This window comes from Leptinotarsa decemlineata, unplaced genomic scaffold (assembly GCF_025532065.1).
Source record: "Leptinotarsa decemlineata unplaced genomic scaffold, Ldec_3_MD MMD2_tig00026282_RagTag_RagTag, whole genome shotgun sequence".
Taxonomy (NCBI): domain Eukaryota; kingdom Metazoa; phylum Arthropoda; class Insecta; order Coleoptera; family Chrysomelidae; genus Leptinotarsa; species Leptinotarsa decemlineata.
In genome coordinates, this window is record NW_027412668.1 from 16,903,371 (window position 1) to 16,922,583 (window position 19,213).

The window sequence follows — 19,213 nt, forward strand, 5'->3', positions numbered from 1 at the left end:
AGTATTATATACGCTGCTCGACACAGTAATGCTCCAACAATATTGGTGAATTAACTAGTTTAGTGATCCAATAATTTTTTCTGACGATAGGTTGGTTGGGGGAGGTTCATTCTGAGACAGAATCAATTACCGATCTATGCAATTATTCAGCATGCAGCAGGGATAGTAGCACCGCCAGAATTCTGAAAGATCAGCTGATTAAGAAAAAGAAACAAGAGAATAAGCCGAAAAAGAAGGAAGCAGCGCAGGGCAGAAGGCAATGAGAGAGGACAGGAAACACGAAAAAGAAAAATACGATGAAAAGCAGCAGCTGAGAAATCAAATGAAGACGAGAAAGCCGAAAAGTAGAAAACGGCGAAGAGCAGGAGACTATGAAAGGAAACACAAATATTGAAAAGGAAAAATACAGCAAAGAGCAGCAGACTGATAAATCGAAACAAGACAAGAAAGCGAAAAAAGACGAAAACAGCGAAGAGCAACAGACTATGGAAGAAGACAAGAAAGTCCAAATTGAAAAATACTGTGAAGAGCACCAGAAATCGAAACATGGCAGGAAGTTTGAAAAAATAAAGGAGAACAGCGGGTTGAGAATATAGAACAAGACAACATACCTGAATCCTCAGCTGATATTTTAGGGGATTATGTGGTAGTTGAATATGAATTGAGACAATACCCTGGATTGATAAAGAATTATCATGATAATCAGTACGAAATCAGTGTAATGGAATCAACTATTAGAGAAAGATGAAAATGGCTCAAACCAATCGACCAAATCTGGTACAAAAAAACGAAATTAAGAAAAACATTTCTGCTCTATAATACACGTGGGATTTTCTATGTTGACAGCATCAACTGAATTTGATATTTTCACTAAATATTATGTTTTTGAACTTATTATTGATTTGAAATTATGTTATAAAATCGAATAACGTTGCATTGAATATAATAATGATTGTGTTTGAATAAATAAAACGTTTGTTATTCAATTATTAAACTATGGTGTTCATTCACTGGGTTTTTGGTACTTTTTGATCTTCAAAGGATTTAAATACAAAAAATTATAACAAATTGCACATTTTTATGATATAATTCGATTATAAACACAGTAAAGTTATCATAAAACTTATTACAAAAATAAATATAACGGGAAAAATAAGTTTTGGTTGTAGAAAGTGACAACTATCGTTATTCGTTCATTTACTGGACTGGTGACCCTATTACGTTCTTATCAAATTTTGTTAAATTATTTTTAAGCCTGATGCTTTGTTTCAATTTTCCCCAAATCAACTCGATGGGATTGAAAACACCAAAATAGGGGAAAAGTCTTATGGTGTGTACATACTTTTCAGCAATACTCTCAAAGACATACAGTTTTTCAAATGTTTTTGTCTGTAAAACTTCAAGTAGTTGGTTTTTGGTATAGTTATCTTCAAAATACAAATTGTTATCCATTAAAAAGTTTTGTATTTCATCTTTCCTCGAATTTTTATTCGGTACTTTGATGAGCTCTCGCGACTGATAGGAAGCGTTGGCTATATTATTCGCAGTCAAATTTGGGATCAATGTGTTTTCAAACCATTCTTCAAAAATATTAGCTTCCATGTTCTTATGATAGTCAACATTGCAGTCATCAAGTTTTTCCAAATAATTTCAAAGAATTCGGAACCTGTGCTTGTACTGGTGGCTGGATCAATTTGAATATTATAGTATGGAGCATTATCAGTCACGACTAAGGAATATTTGGAATTGACTTTTCTACCATAATTTTCAAAATTTATTTCTGAATGATAATCCCCTGATGTTGTGCCTTATTTAAATATAAGCCGACAATTAGGTATAAAGCCCATGTCATCTCATACATGGACAATAATGAGTCTTGTTCCCTTCGCAATATTTTTAAATAACATTTTGGTTGATTCATCCGTCCAAATCTTGGAAGATGTATGTCCTCTATTCAAGGTATGTTTCATCAAGAAACACAGTTGGTCGCTGTTGGCTACTTGATCCTCAATGCTCTAATATCCACGTCCTCTTAAAATGTTTCTATTATTTTCATTTCTTCTTGAAACCTATCTTCTTAAAAATTCTACGAAAGGATGTTTCGTAATCCACAATTTCCAAAACGTCATCGATTTTGTGTTGGAACTTTTTTACCGTAATACAACACCCTTCTGTCTTATAAAAGTCGTAAATAATCCGTCTCATATTGGAATACTCATACTCTTTCTTGGAGTGAAAAGTTTTACTTCTTCGTTATTTGTAGAATTCAATCGCTTCCCTTCATTAACCACTCTTTCAATAGTTCTTATTGAAATACCTAATACAAAATAAAGATTTATGTTCAAATAGTTATTTTTTGAATTTAATTAATGTTACCTGTAGCGAGAGATGTTTTATTTTTCACATTTGGTAACGTATCCGACTCACATTTAACACTTTGAAAATAATTGAACCCATTAAAAATTATTTCACGTGCCTGATGACTCTTGAAGAATGGTTTCTTGTTAGGCGATGTCATTTTTTCAGAAACAACACATATTGTTCAGACAATGCCAAACGCCAACAGCATTAGAGGACAAGTAACGATACGCCTCTGTACAGAGCATTTACATGTCTTTCATTGAAAATGAGTTTGTGCGTATGGAAGCGGGTTCGCCATCACGTTTGGCACTTGCTGTGTATATGAAGTGAAGTATGCTCAAGTTTGGGTGAAAAAACCTTACCCTTGTCTTTCATGTGAACCTACTATTCTGTATGTAGGTACGTGTGGCAGATACCCGACGGAAAAACAACAACTAACCCAGCTAATGCCGCGCATAACGCTGAAGTAAGCCCATCAGGCACCTGTGCAACGTATTCCATTTGGAAGATTCGCCGCAAGTAAGTTTCTTTATATGAAAAACAGAAATTAATTTAATTTGGTCGGGACGACCACTGATAAACCGGTTTTTTTCAGAGTATTAGATCCTCGTCAGTACCGGGAGAATCATTTCAGACGGAGAATGAGTATACCGAACGAACACTAGTGAATCATCTTGATCTCAAACAAGATGGAGCCTGGCTGTCTTACCCTTACAACTGTCGTCTGTCAGAAGGACAAATGGGTCATAACTGATCATGGGATGGCGGCATGAATGTCCTCAGACATCAGTACCGCCCTTCACGGTATACCCCTACCTGGCTGGGGTGATTGGATGAAGAAATTGTTTATCCGTTAACGGGGAAATGAGGGCCTCATTCGACAAAGTGTCGGAGCCTTCTATATCGGGAGGGGTCGTCTACAGTATAATATAAAGCTATAGCGTTCATTTCATTAATTTACTCTACGAATCTTTTACTTCATGTCCTGTAAATGTGTAAATTCTGTTGGGCAATAAACGATATATTTATCAGTTTACTAAAAGTTAACGGTTTTTGGATTGGTGACCGAATATAAAAAAATATAATAAAAAATAATATATTAATAACAATCTGCAACAGATAAACAAAAAATCAGAATAACAAAAACAACTGTTTCGTCTGGAAATTCGTTAGGACTGAATATGTATGAACAAAATTTATAAAAGAATACTCTAAACAAAATACGACAAACCGAATCTAATTATGAGAAGTGAATATGATTGAATTTTAAATACCTAGAAATCATTTAAGTAATCTGTCTACATCAGTGAAATAATTCTTTCATGCGATTAAGTGCACTTCCGGCTTTGAACCAATCTATTTGAAGATCGCTCAATGAGTGATTGAGCAGAATTTTTTCAACTTTACCGTCGGCATGTTTGATTTCGCATTCAACTGGTTTTCCCGGGGCAAGAGTATTCAGTTTCTTTAATGAAATCTTATCTGAGGGTTGGATTTTATCATAGTCACTAGCGTTGGCGAAAGTGAGAGGTAAAAGTCCTTGTTTTTTCAGGTTAGTTTCATGGATGCGGGCAAAAGATTTCACGATGATTGCACGAGCTCCTAAATGTCTGGGTTCAAGGGCGGCATGTTCGCGAGAACTGCCTTCGCCGTAGTTTTCATCACCAATGGCAACCCACTGAACTCCTTTAGCTTTGTAGTAACGAGCTACGTCAGGTACTGCTCCCCATTCACCCGTGAGTTGGTTCTTCACATTGTTTAGTTCGTTATTTTCAGCATTTGTGGCACTGAAAAGATTGAAAACTCATTTGAATAATTGAAATGTAATCACCAATGAACGAAAGTAAATAACTACACAATAAGATAATTATAAACAAACTTCTTGCCATTTCCAACAGTTATAGATCTTTCTAGTCAGTGGCTGAAGCCATTGGTCGTCAATACTTCATCAAATCTACAACTCCACCACTAACACAAGCATATGGTTCAATTAGCTTCAACAGCGATATAAAAAGAAAATTCGCTTGCTGGACAATTTACATTCTATGGTTGACTTTCAGTGGAAAACAACAACAATTTTTCATTTTGTACAATTCATGATTTCAGATTTTACTTTTCAACAGCGTCTTATCAGCAACAATAACAAAGCTTCTGTTACTGATAAACCTGACACTGTTCTTGAAAGTAGGAAAGAAGTTTTGTAGGCTTCTTGGTAAACCACTAGACTTCAAACTATACCGTAAAAAGCCTAAGAACTATTGCATTACTATTACTTATATCGAAAATTATGGGGAAAGCTGTTAGTCAACACATTCTTAAACTTTTGGAATACTTTAACATCTTAAGCGATCATCAATATGGTTTCCGGAATCAATGAACACGGAGTATCTCGGGTGGTTGCCTTCCAAGGCCTTCGACCGTGTCTGGCCTAACAGTTCACTAATTGAACTACGATGTTATGGTCTGTCATTTCGTCATCGGTGGATTGGTTGTCCTTGTTCATCTTTCACTGTTTGAACCACTGTGCATGCTGTTTTTGACGAGTGCATTGGCTTGGGATGTGGGGGTTGAGCAAACGGACTATCGGATGCCTGCTTCCACGTAGCCCCGCTGTATACGGGAATGACAGAATCACTTGTTATTTCCTTACTGAATGGCATCCCATCGATGACTTAATCCTGAGGTGTGTGTATCCGTGCCAAGAGGATGAATGACACTGATCCTCTAAGGAACCTTCGAGATACCGGGCGCCCTCTCGTCGTAGCATCGCCTTGTCACGGTAATGCGGGTCTCTGCCGTGATTGACCTTCTTTCCCTAGCTACTCGTGGAACTTTTATGGACAGAGTAAACTTAAAAATTTTCAACTCTCCAACTCCTGATCCAATAACTGAACCTAAAAAAAAGGTTTGGTGGTACAGCCAGGAAACTACTGGGTCGTCTCCTCGAGAGCGGGGTACCTTATGAAACCGCCTTGCACCAAATTCTTGAGCGGCGTGCGCAGAATCTGTCTCAGGTGGCAGGTTAGCAAACGTTTGCGCTCAAGTAGTGATTCACTAAAAGCAGAGGCGAAAAAGCCCTGCACGTTTATATGGGAAGGTTGCCGCGTGTATCAAGGTGGGAATCTTGCACCTTAATACCTGAAATACCACTCACCATTCAATCTAATCGGCTTCATTAAGAAGTTGGATTTATTTGGTCGAGTGTGAATAGGTGTGAGCCACAAAAAACCCTTGTGGATTGCGGTGGAGGGTCGAATAGACCTACTCACTTTGGACATAACCTGTCATTTCGTCTTTGTTCGTGGCTTTTCAGCTCCCTCAAAAACTGTTTCATGACCATCGATGGTTCTCTTTCGGAACCTTTATCAGCAACGCTGGTGTTCCAGAGGAATCAATATTGTCTCTAAACATGTTTCTATTATACATCAATGAGTTGATGCAAAAGACAAGTTCAACCACACTTTTCATTTACTAAGCAGACTTCAAAGCACTGCTTTGAAACTTTTCAGCGTTTTTGAAACAGGTTGAATGTATTGACTGGAGTGAACAAAGTGAGCAGTCAAACTACCATTGGAACAAAGGTGTTCAAAGCACTGTGACGTCACACAACATGTGCTGAGAGTCAAACGAGCTTCTTGGATATATCGGATTATTCGTTACAAGGGCAGACTAGTTTGGACTATTTCTGAGATAAGACAAGCGAGAAGCTATAGGAAAAGGAGAACTAGTTTAGAAGTGCCGTTGAATAAAGATGTGTTAATTTGTCTTCTGAGTTATCAAATAAACTGTGTTATAACCAAATCACAATTTTTAAAATATGAAATCAGATGTAGAAATATTTTACCCTATAAACAGATTATTCGAAATGTTATCCAGATGACCACGATACTTCAGCCACGGTCCGGCAGCAGAAATGTGATCTGTAGTACATTTTCCTTTCACTTTGATGAGAATAGTCATATCTTCCATATCTTTTCCGTCCCACTTGTCAAAAGGTTTCAATAATTGGAGACGTTGTGATTTTGGGTCTACATCAACACTCAATTCAGAACCATCTTCAACAGGTGCAATGTATGTGTCCTGGCCAGGGTCAAACCCTTTGCTGGGAAGTTCATCTCCGAACGGAGGATTCAGCTTGAACTTCTTACCGTCCGCTCCTGTGAAAAATCATACATTCAACTTTTGTTGAAATTGTTTAGTGGAAACCTACCTTCGATTTCGTCCGTTAGAGGATTGAAGTCCAGTCTTCCCGCAATACTTAGTGCTGTTACGAGTTCTGGCGAGGTTACGAAGCTATGAGTGGCCGGATTTGCATCATTACGTCCAGAGAAGTTACGATTATATGATGTAACGATGGTGTTTTTCTCTCCTTTCTTAACGTCTCTTCTGTCCCATTGACCAAGGCAAGGCCCGCAAGCGTTGGCTAATACCTAGCAAAACAAATGAAAAACTGAGTAAGGACAGAGTAATGAAAAAAAACGAAGGGTAACGAAATTGTAGAAATTTCCAGCGTGAGCAAATTGAATGACATGAGACAATAATTCATCAAATAAATATTCGTTAGTGTGGAATTGTTTTCATAATCAACGCTGAATGATGATTCTGGTAATGATATAGATGGGTATTTGAGCTTTTTTCCTGGTCCATTTTCATTTTCATTGAAGCAGAAACTTTTAAAGTTTCGAAAGTTCAAACGAAATACCAAGTATATCATTGTTCATTATCAAAAACTTTGAGAAAACGACATCAATGTTTTTGCAACATTTTCACCAGTGAAAAGATAACCATGTCTTTTTTGACTGAAGAAAATATTGGAGCAAGTGATATTATATAAATGTATGTGTTTTACCGCATCCAGTATTGATAAGCATTAAGTGTATATCTTAAAGCCACTAGCTGGACCTGAAAAAATTTCAAGTGAGTATTATTGTTCACTCACCGTTGCTCCAAATTCAGTCAGAGTTTGAGAAATACCGTCTCTTTCAATTGTGGCGCGAATCTGTTCCGATCCAGGTGTGACATTGAAAGGAATCTTTGATTTAACACCGTGCTCCATTGCTTGTTTGGCGATGCTAGCACATCGTCCCATATCCTGATAAGAACTGTTGGTGCATGACCCAATAAGACCTACTTTTATATCAACAGGCCAATCGTTCTTTTTGGCATTTTCACCCAATTTGCTGATCGGGTTGGCCAAATCAGGGGTAAATGGACCATTCACACGGGGTTCTAGAGTGTCCAAGTTGATTTCAATGATTTGATCGTACTTCGCACCTGCAATTACGATAAACACGAAATAATCTGTATGAATTTGTCTAAGAGCATCGAATCCAAAGGAACACTACCTTCATCTGGACTAAGAAGTACAGTCTTGTACTTGTTGGCTTCGTTTGCAATTTCGGCTCGTCTGGTGGCTTTCAAATAGTCAGACATACGACTGTTGTATGGAAATACTGAAGTAGTTGCCCCAACTTCAGCGCCCATGTTACAAATGGTTGCCATACCCGTGCACGACACAGAGTCGCAACCTGGTCCATAGTATTCTATTATAGAACCAGTGCCTCCTTTCACGGTCAATATGTCTGCTACTTTGAGAATGATGTCTTTTGGTGATGTCCAGCCGGATAGTTTTCCTGAAATGAAAGATAAAAATGTACTCCATGAATAATTTCTCCAAATTGATCTGTCTGCTATTCTAAGATACAGGCTGTTTTAGAATTTGCAACTTCAAGAAACCATAGTGAGCTTCATAGGACTTTAACATGCTTTGGTGAATCCACCAATAATATCGCTCGTTTTTTGAAAAAGAAAAATTTGGACGTGGTTAACAGAACAAATAATGATTCAAGCAACTCAATCAGAAACAATAAAGAGATAGATGAAGAGTATATAAATTGACTTGCAGTTCTTGCCCAAAACTTGATATTGATAGCATATAAGTAGTTTTTTAAATGTTAAGACCAATTCCAGATTTGCAAACCATTCTATAACAGAAGAGTATGAGTTCAATCTTTGGCATGTTTGGAAAACAATAGATTTAAAAATTCGGAAAACAACTGTTACAAGGTAAATATTATCGACTACATTCTTTCAAAAAAATCGCTAAAACAAGCCATGCACCAGGTCTATCAACTTTTAGAAACGATTGTTAGCGTCATGGGGCATTGATTTACTTTGGTGAATCCATCAATAACAACGCTCGTTTGTTTAAAAAGAAAGACTTGGGATTACAGGAAAAATAACATTTTACGCAAATGTATCGAAAACAATAAAGATTAAACATCGGTATCGAGAAGATCAGAAGTAGATGAGTTAACATATGGTTCTTGCCTAAAACTTTGTGTTGTATTGGTCAAACGGTCATAACCTAATCTGAAATAATAAAAGAGCATAGGATCAGTTTTTTGAATGTGAAGAGCACCTCCACATTCACAAACCATCTTTCGCAAGAGAAACATTCACGAATGTCCTGTTTCTTTAATACTACTTCGTTGTACATCTCTATTTTGTTCAGATGTCCTCTCAATGAACAGTATCGATTTATTATGGTTTGAAACTCAAGCTTAGAATGATTGAAAATAAAAAATCTCTAAAATTCGAACATTTATTACATGACCAACATGATTTGAATGAATCACCTCTATTAAATATGTCTTGGAAACTAGGATAGTTAACACGGTTTCAAGATTCCCAGATATGCATTTCAACGACGTCATTAATAGATGCCTTCGTTTAATATTTTTCACTTCTAGTACCGTAAATATGGATTGTTAACGGAATTTTAATGGTAATACTATGAAATTATGAATTGGTAATATGAATTGCAGACTATTGTTTGCGAAAAAATGTAAATTTCCATTCCGTTTTCAAAAATATATTATTTCTTTGATTGAAATGACTATATAAGTTTGCATCTAAAGTGACAGAAGTTATACAGTGTCACCATTAAAGTGCACACCATATGGGAAACTTCTTTTTCGAAAAGTTTCAATGAAGTTTAACTTCGGCACTTGTTTGTGCTTTGAATTTAACTTAAAATGATGCGGCCAACTGCGACCCACTGACGTTCAGTGTTTGTCAAATTCTACTTTCTTTTTGAAAAAAATTGAAAAAGTGCATTTCTAGATCGAATTTAACAAAAAGTTACTTGAAAAAGTTGTGTCTACGGCAATTTTATATCCATGTGCCAAATTTTATGCAACTAGGATAAAGTTAACGTTTTGCTTATTTTTGACCGATATACCCTTTATTTAAAAAAACAAGTTCGGTTAATTGTCATCAATTCATGTGTGCATAACAAACTCATCATGGAGTTTAACTTTTTTGATATATTTTTATCTATACGGACATTTTTAGACAGAAATTAAAAATTTGCTATAAAAATTTTAACATGACTGGTGCAAAGTTTCAATCATTTGGCTATATTCTTAAACAAACCTTTGATTTCGAAAAAGCAGAGGCAACTTAAAAAAATTCAAATAATTTCGATAGAACTATTATTATTATTATAAATTTTAAACAACAATAATATTATAGAAAATACAAATGGGTACAAAAAATTACTTATTGATCTAAATGAGGTTGTCAAACACTTATAGCCTACATTTCAGTATGTCGTCCTCCACGTTCAATACAAATTATGGTCCTTCTACTGACATCTGTAACTGCATTTTCAATAAATCGGGGATTTATATTTGCACAGCACTCGCGAATGGTATTTTCCAGATGTTGTATGTTAGTAAATGGTCTACTTCGGTACACTTTTTGTTTCAGGTAACCTCACAAGAAAAAGTCTAAAGGCGTCAAGTCGGGTGATCTAGGTGGCCAATAATGTTCCCAGTTACGTCCAATAACTTTGCCTCTGAACATTTGTTGGAGGAACTCTTTTACTTGTTTTTTAAAATAAAGGGGATATCTGTCAAAAATAAGCAAAACGTTTACTTTATCCTAGTTGCATAAAATTTGGCATATGAATATAAAATTGCCGTAGACACAACATTTTCAAGTAACTTTTTGTTAAATTCGATCTAGAAATGCACTTTTTCAATTTTTTTCAAAAAAAAAGTTTAATTTGACAAACACCGAACGTCAGTGAGTCGCAGTTGGCCGCATCTTTTTAAGTTGATTTAAAGCACAAACAAGTGCCGAAGTTAAACTTCATTGAAACATTTCGAAAAAAAAAGTTTCCCATATGGTGCGCACTTTAATGGTGACACTGTATATCACTGGTGAGATACAAATTCATCTTGATAGTCCTTAACTGATTCTGCAACCTCGTATTGCTTGATCGAGTTTGAAGTCGTTATGAATCTTCATTTCAAGTATACCTGACAGTTTCAAAAAATCAATCAAAACATTTCTCGAATAGCCCAGTACTGCGTTCATATATTTTAATAATGAAATTGGTAAGCTGTACACTTTCCCTAATAATGATATTATCTACAGGATTGACTCAATCCTTATTTATCCAAGATTAACAAAGGTCCTTGAGGCGTTAGCTGTAAAACCAAGCTTCAACATCGAGCACCAAGCGAGAAGTCGCCTTCTATCTTCATCTGCAGCTTTTACTACAAGATGCAACCAGAGATTTGAATACACAGCATTTATAATGCCATAGGATTCGTACTGTATTCATGTATCACAATAGAAAAAATCTAAATTGTCCTTAAGGGATACATTTGAACAGAGCCCAAATCAATGAGTTTTTCTTTCCATTAAAATATTTCGTTCAGAAAATGAGACAAAAATTATAATCCAATCAAAAACAATTATTTACATGAACCTTGACAAGCAAAATACATAGTGTCTAAATTAGTTATCTCTGCATTCTAAGTCGAGTTCAAATAATGGGCTTACTATACAAATTTGAACAGATAGCAGAATACCTCCTCTATACAACCTTGAAAAATCGCTCTCTCTCGGTTCTTTGAACTCTAAAAGTTTCTAAAATATTTTCGAAAATAATTATTTCAACATGAAGAATGAAAATGAAACTCATTCCTAAGCAAACAATTAACAATTCAACACAAATACTTTCTCCCACATACAAAAACTAAATACAGGGATATTTAAATTCGAATCTATGCATGGGGATCTCGTGAACGATAAAAGATAGAGAGTAGGTTATATTGTGGCAAATTTGCTTATTTTCGGGTAGATAATATTGAATGATATCAAAAAATCGTCACTGGTTTTTTCGGTTCCGGAGATAAACACTGACCTACATTTTTTGAAGCAATTCTTCGATGGATAATATCGAAAAATTTGATTCCTTTTGATATTTTCGAGAGTTTCGGTAACTTAATCGACAAATGAATTATTATTTTTTCATGACTGTCTGATAATTATTCTCAAACATCTCACCACGTACCTGAAAATCAAAGATCTCTAATAATTCCAGTAAGATTCTCCTATGTTGTAAAACGTCGACAGTTCAAGAAAAACTCCTACTTTTATCACCAGCAGCAATTTCAATTCTTGCCGTGTACGAATTTATCTCTCCTAATCCAAAGCTCTTATGAAGTTACAGACAAAAGTTGCTTTTTTAAGAAACCAATAGTTAAAAAAATTTCTCAATTTCGAAGAAATAAAATTAGGTGTCTGCTTTTGCTACCACCTTTCATTTTGATGTATTCCACTGTTGAACATAACTGTCGTTGAAGTAGGATCACCGGAAACCCAAAATTTGCTTGTCGAAGACTAAAAAGAGTTCCCACGGTAGTGAAGAGCATTTGTTGGATTACGAAAGTTGTTTCTGGGCTCTAATTTAAAATGAGTTGATGATGTTTTCGCCCTGTAAAATGATTTTTATATCTCCTATCTTGAAGCTTATACCAAGTTTCTGAGAAATTTTTAAAGGTATGCAGTAAATCCACCAGCCAATACCTTAGTTCATTTCTCTAGTAACCTTTATTCTTCACACTTGTCGGAATTTTTATTTTTCAAAAACTACACCTCAACGATTTGATTTCCACAAAGTTTGTGGATATCAAATCGTTGAGGTGTAGTTTTTTTAAATTACTATGGATCTTCATCAAGTAACGGCCGAATCAATCAGGGAATTTTTATTATTGGTTTGTGGAATACGCAACTACTCAAACAATATTGCGGAAGCCAAAACAAAGGTTGAACATTAAAGTTTAAGTGTAAAAACTTCGCTGGAAATATCAGTTACTTGGTTGAGATTCTGAGAATAAAAAAAGAGAGTAATTATTAGGGCCGTAACAAAAAATAATAGTTCTATTGATGAACATCAAACTACCAGAACTCTCGGGAGTAACGAAAAAAAATTTTATCTCACGATAGTGTATGAAAAATATCGATCAAGACCACCAAGTCTGACGATACCAAGTTCAAAAATTATATAATCATATTCGGATAGTAGAATGAAAGTTATATTGTCAAATTGTGAACAGATTTTTCAATATCCCTTCAAATAATGAATATACAGCAAAAATAGGATTTAGAAATTTTTGGTTTGTCCCGTATAACTAAGCTAGCGAAGATTTTTCGGTATCATTCAATAGTGCTCAAAAACCAGCGATCTTGTTATAATTTAGCCTACTCACTGTCTCTTACCGTTTACGAGATACCCATGCAGAGACTTTAATTTGATATATTTATATAGCACCATATCTACCATCAGTAACGTTCACCCAAGTTGATTGGAGAAACGAGGATATAGAATAGTGTTATAGTTGTGGTGTGTGGAAGAATTATTCATGTTGGATTCATTATACGCCAATGGTTTTGGTTTCACTTTTCAGATCAAGTTGAAATCATTCGAGAATCATAAGAAATACAAAATCCGTGGAGAAACATGGACACATAGAGAAGCTCAAAAATGCCTTCTATTTCCGCTACTCATCAAAAATTAACTATTACCACGGTGGTTTTTCAAACTACTTCATTTGCTTCAAAACCAAGTTTGAACACTTATATACTTGTACAAATACTTCCTATCATTTAATTAGTTACACACCTACCTGTTAGTCGAACACCAATGACCTTGGGACATTTCAATTCCCAGGGAATATTAGCCATTACATCTACAGCGTCAGCACCCCCAACACCAATACAGAGCCCACCAAGACCTCCCCCATTTGGTGTGTGGGAATCAGTTCCGATCATCAAAAGACCAGGGAATGCATAGTTTTCCAATATAATTTGATGCAGAATACCTGAATAGAAAGTTTATCGTCGTTCAATATAAAAAAAGACCAAAACACGTACACTAATAGTTCACAAAAAACGTAAGTAGGTTTTGTCAGTCAAAAACCTCAAATTACTTCTCAGGATCCTTATGGAAAATTACTTGAAAACGTATCAGTACACAGTAATGCATACCTGACCCCGGTTTCCAAAATCCAACGCCATATTTGTTACCAGCAGATTCCAAAAAGTTATATACTTCTTTGTTAACTTCTTTAGCTCTAGCAAGATCCTTCACGGCCCCTTCCAGAGCTACAACTAGGTGGTCACAATATATGGTGCTTGGTACGGCTACCCGTTTCAGACCACTAGAAATGAATTGTAGCATTGCCATTAGAGCCGTGCCGTCTGGCATACCCACTCGATCAGGACGTAATCTCAAATAAGATGATCCTCTCTCGATATCCTATAGTAACAATTATTATTGATAAGTTACTTATGGATAAATAGAAACGTATATCAACACATGGTTCGTAGTGTTTCTAAGGACATGCCTTTCGAAAACTTTTTTTACTTATTCATACATACTCTGTGTCCAGCATTCGAAAACCGAAACCTTGAAATATACCTACAAAGTAGGTTCAATTAGCTTATTGGAATGCCGTTTTATGATTTAAGAAATTCCGATTGGTTTCGGAGATATTCGAAAAGAAGAGAAATTCGTCAATTCAGGTTTTTACTTTTCTGACAATATTTCAAGCTGTACTAGATGGCTTTCATAGAGTTTTAATCCGACGTTTCGTCTCCGAGAGACCATCATCAATTTTAATTTTTCATATGGGCACGAAAAAAATTCATCCGGTATAAGTTAACCTCTTTCCTAATTTACCCGACTTTGTATCTCTTCCAGTTTCCGATTTTCCCATGTTAGACCTCCTCATCTTGGACACATTGATATAATATATAATTATTATGCAAATAATTTCAAGTCAGCAGAATATCCATAAAAACCAGAAAATGGAACAAATTCGCAAAAATATTGGGTCGTTTCAAATTTTTTGTGTGTTTTTGTATCTCTAAATTTCAATAAATATTTATTTTACTATATCGTGGTATCTGCATCTGTAGAGTAGGGAGGGTAAGTGTAGGCCCACAGCACTTAGGCCACATATGACCCATTGTACATCTTCCCGAGGAGTTGTCCTCCTAGGTCATCGTCCATCCTGTCCTTTCCAGAAAGGTGGACAGGTTACTGGGAGACATCTCCTATATAACGGCAGGTGTAGGCCAAGACTCGCCGAACACACACTCTCTTATTGACGATAACTCCGGATACTCGCATAGGATATGCCTGATAGTTTCATCTTCCTGTTCAAACATAGAGGTGTGTCCACTAGCCCCATATTATAGACGTGTTTCCTTAGTTGATAGTGGCCAGTCAGAAATCATACTGATAAGCGAAGATTTTTCCTGGTAATCGCCAGATATTTCTTCGGCGCCAGCTTTCCAGGGTCGCCCAGGGTGATCCGGCAAGACCGCATTCTTTGATTCCATTCCATCTCTTTAGGGATTGATCATGGGTGTGACGTTTGGCTAGTTCGGCAACTGTCGAAGTCATCGGGCCGTAGGTGTCACTGGGTTCTAAAATTCTTAGCCCAGCCGCTTCCTTGGCTAAAGAGTCGGCAATGCGATTACCTTTACTACAACCGTGCCCTTTAACTCACCTCAGGATAATGTTATTTATCTACCGAGGCTTTGGCTAAATTTTGGTGGCACTCTAGTACTAGCCCTGAGGTAACACGTTGTCTGTTCAAGGCTTGTCTCAGTGCAGATTGTTATGTTTTTGCCAGAAATTCCTATTCTGGTTATTTATTTTGTGGCGATTGAAATATAAGCCAGTTCTGTTTGAACCACGCTAGTATTTTTTTCCATTCCCCACGTAATCCTTAGGCTTAATGATCTGGAGTACACACCACATCATGAACCTTTGTATCGTGCTGTTCATTTGATGCCGTTCATCATATGATAACGTCAAGCGATTTTCGGACAATTTTTCTCTACGAATTCAAATTGAATCATAGCGCTGCCGAAACAGTCCGAAAAATTAACCAGGCATTCAGCAATGATAGTGTTGATGAACGCACTGTTCGACGTTGGTTTGCGAAATTTCGTTCCGGAGATTTTAGCCTCGAAGATGAGCCCCGAAATGGTCGACCCACGGTAATCCAGGACAAGTATTTGAGGATCCTGGTGGAGACTGACCCATCACAAACGGTGCGTGGGATGGCGAAAGAACTGGGCGTCAGCTTCCATGCCGTTTTTGATGGTTTAAAACGTATTGAAAAAGTCGAAATGCTGAAAAAAGGGGCACCCCACACACTATTCGAGGTATGTTTTTCTTTGCTTTTGCACCACCGAAACGATCTTTTTTTGGATCGGATAGTCACGTGTGATGAACATCGGATCCTCTGCGACAACAGGAGACCTTCAGCACCGTGGTTGGACACCTATGAGCGACTCAGGCACTTTCCGAAGGTGAAAACTCACCAAAAAAGGACCATGGTTACTGTATGGTGGTCAGCGGCTGGCGTGACTCAGTATAACTTTCTACAACCGGGACAAACCATAGTATAGTCCTATTGATGAAATGAAGCGAATATTGAAGTGAATTTTGAAACAAATCAATGATCAAAATTAACAGATTCAGCGTATTTTGCGCCCTATTAGCAAAGTTTTTCAAATTCCTCAATCTGCACAAAAAAATATTCAAATTGATAAAATTTAAAAAAAGTTGAATCCAAGGCTTACCTAAATATCCTCTGAATCAAATTTTTAAAAGTTATTCAACATATTTTTTTTAAACAATTAAATTCTATTTGTACCTGAGTTGCGGGTTGATCAATATGAGAATATAAAATTTTTTCAGATAAAGTTAGAGGCCTTCCTAATCTTTTCTTCACAACTTCAAGATTTTTCATAAGTTTCTCATATGGCAATGGGTCTTTGTCAAATTTGCTCATAGCAACTTTGGCTGCAGCTGCAGTTAAAGGTGAAATATGAAAGCATCTCGACTGTATCTCAGAGAAGAGAAGACTGCTTGCTTTGCCACCCTAAAAGAAATAATTATTATATCAATTCCATCAAATATGAACAATAAATTCTTCATAGAAACGTGCTTGAATTAAAACTAACTCCAACTATTGGTTATATAATTGAGATTCTTCTACTTTTCAACCAATATTATATTTTGAAAAAATTAAATTGTAATTTTAAGGTGTGCAACTTTGGTAAATTTTCTAACTTACCTGGCGATGTAAAACTCCCATACAGTACGCCATGGTTACAAAACTATTAAAAGCAGTACTGAAAGATGAAAACTACGAAAACACAATTCCAGAATCAACCTCCAAATTTGAATGTTTCAAACCTTAAACTGCTCAGCGGAGTGAAGTTGGTTGCCAAACTGCTAGAATTTCCGATCTTAGCCGAAGTGGTAATAGAAGACAGTGGCGTTCCACGTCGAATTTTTCTATGTATTTTATTCTGAGTGCAAAGAAGAAACAATATAGGAATTTTCGATAGGAATTGACAAAACATGAACATTTTCATTTGATATGAAATATTAATACAATAAACCAAATAAAAAAATACTTCTTACCGTCTTTTGGGTGAATAAATGCATAATCTGAACAATAAACTAAGATAAAATCAAAAGAGAATTTGCTGGAGTGCGATAAAGGGCAAACTGAAAAGTTCACTTTGAAAAGTTACTGGGTGATGAAAACAGAAACTTCCATGTTTTTTACCACTTTTATTTGTAACTATCGTTAATGCAGTTTCGTCCTATATGGACATTTTCAAATATGTGTGATTGATGACTTGTTTACTTTATGGTAATTCATGATCACTAAAAACTTTTGTCTAAATACCACTGGTAAATTTTATTTATACGACCGGTTTCGGGTTTGACCCCATTATCAAGTATAAAACTGTTTTATACTTGATGATGGTATATTTAGACAAAAGTTTTGTGACATTTTCAAAGTTATACAATAAAACTGAAAATAAATAATAATATAGCCCTTATATAACTAAACACCACTGTAGGTAATAAAAGAGGTACATAACTCAATTGAGTATCTGAATTTTGTTTACCTGTGATATAACAAGATCAAATTATAATCTAGAACGGTTGTTGGGTAACAGGATCAAATCGTCTTAGAAAAACAACTGTTTTCTTGCCAACGTTTCAAATTTAACTAAATCCTTCTTCAAGGTTCCAAAAGAAATTTTTTCACGTTAAAACTATAATTGAATTCAAAAATCATAAGACATGTCAGATACATATAAAGAATAAAAACCATGTAGCAAACAAAACATTTAGGATCAACACAACAAAATGACATATTTTTGTCTTCGTATCGGGAAGAACAATAAATAATTCTTCGTCCATATCTTCAATTTGATCTTTTTCCATTGGGTGTAGCTCGTTATCACTTCTACATGCTCCTGTTCTGCTATAAATTGAATACACCTGAAATAAAAGAAATTGTTCAATCCCTAATAAATTTCAAAATCTATCAATTCTGAATCCTTACCTTTGTTGACAGATATAAATTACCTGGAGCATCCAAAATGAATTGCCAAAATTGTGATCTCTCTACTATGTACTCGGGATTTTTTGGTATAGTAACCATCTGATTTTGATAAAAATATATATGTGATAAAATATTTGGATATTTCTGAAGTATTGTTGATATGCAATGTCGTCTTCAACATAGAATATGTAGGTAACCATACAGTCGAAGATTTCAATTTCTTGGATAATTCTCCAAAGTATGCCAGTAAAACGTTTTCTAAAAATGATTCGATTTTTTTGTTACTACGGTAATCCATAAATTTTCTATAACTTATTTCATAGACTTTTTTGAATATTTAATGTATCCACTTCATATTGCCCGATCCTTGCTAGGAATCGTATATTGAATGGCAAAGTTCCTAAATCACCAGCCCGTAGAGGCTATTTAATATAGAGACGGCAACTGGTTAATGAAAACCCCATTTTAATGATCCATTTGTATTGAAAATATTTTCACTATGAAAATTTGGAAGTGATTGCCATTTGAAGTGAAACTTTCAATTTCACTGTAAGACAATGTAGCTTTAGTATTTTGACATTTGGTTCAACACGTTACAGGAAACCTGGTCCCCTTTTCAACTGTTTTTCATCAGTAGTACACAAGTGAAAAATGGCGGAGCATTAAATTAGTTTGGATACTTTTGAAACATATCCGTAAATTCCTTGCACAAACTATTTTTTTTATCTCGAAATTTCATTGTTTTTTGTAATCTTTTCAAATATTATATTTACTTTCACAGTAACGAATACAAGCAGTTTGATAACTGATAATAATATCAGTTTATTATAGGTACATATGAATGATCCTGCATTAAATATTTAATGAATTTTATATTGTTCATTTCAAAATGTTTGTCTGTACATCAAAATAGAAACTTTTCAGTATAATACTGATTCATAAATATATATGAACTGGTATTACATAAACAATCTTTCATTAGTTGTCAACCACCTTCAAACAAACGATAAACAATCTTTATTTACTTCAAAATTATACATAAAGGGAATTTTCACTACTTATAGGAACATGATAGATCTTTCGGAGACAACAAATACTGTGTT

General features: G+C 35.4%; 1 protein-coding gene across 1 annotated transcript; it reads right to left on the reverse strand.

The window, feature by feature from the left end:
• Positions 1 to 3,443: 3,443 nt before the first annotated feature.
• On the reverse strand, positions 3,444 to 16,977 carry LOC111510290 (probable aconitate hydratase, mitochondrial). The gene is made up of 9 exons (XM_074179924.1): positions 16,818 to 16,977; positions 16,395 to 16,622; positions 13,708 to 13,978; positions 13,347 to 13,541; positions 7,707 to 7,994; positions 7,301 to 7,635; positions 6,572 to 6,791; positions 6,206 to 6,518; positions 3,444 to 4,148 (listed from the first exon to the last, which is right to left on the reverse strand). Exons 1-9 carry the CDS (start codon positions 16,848 to 16,850, stop codon positions 3,665 to 3,667), a joined length of 2,367 nt encoding a protein of 788 aa, XP_074036025.1. The 5' UTR covers positions 16,851 to 16,977; the 3' UTR covers positions 3,444 to 3,664.
• Between the last annotated feature and the right edge of the window lie 2,236 nt (positions 16,978 to 19,213).

What these genes read in the sequence shown, in the direction of transcription:
- LOC111510290 (XM_074179924.1), bottom strand. Translation starts at nt 16,850, where the DNA reads ATGGCGTACTGTATGGGAGTTTTACATCGCCAG. An exon ending in TGGGAGTTTTACATCGCCAG is followed by an intron (nt 16,623 to 16,817) that starts GTAAGTTAGAAA and finishes TATTTCTTTTAG; the next exon opens with GGTGGCAAAGCAAGCAGTCT. An exon ending in ATTTTGGAAACCGGGGTCAG is followed by an intron (nt 13,542 to 13,707) that starts GTATGCATTACT and finishes CTTTCTATTCAG; the next exon opens with GTATTCTGCATCAAATTATA.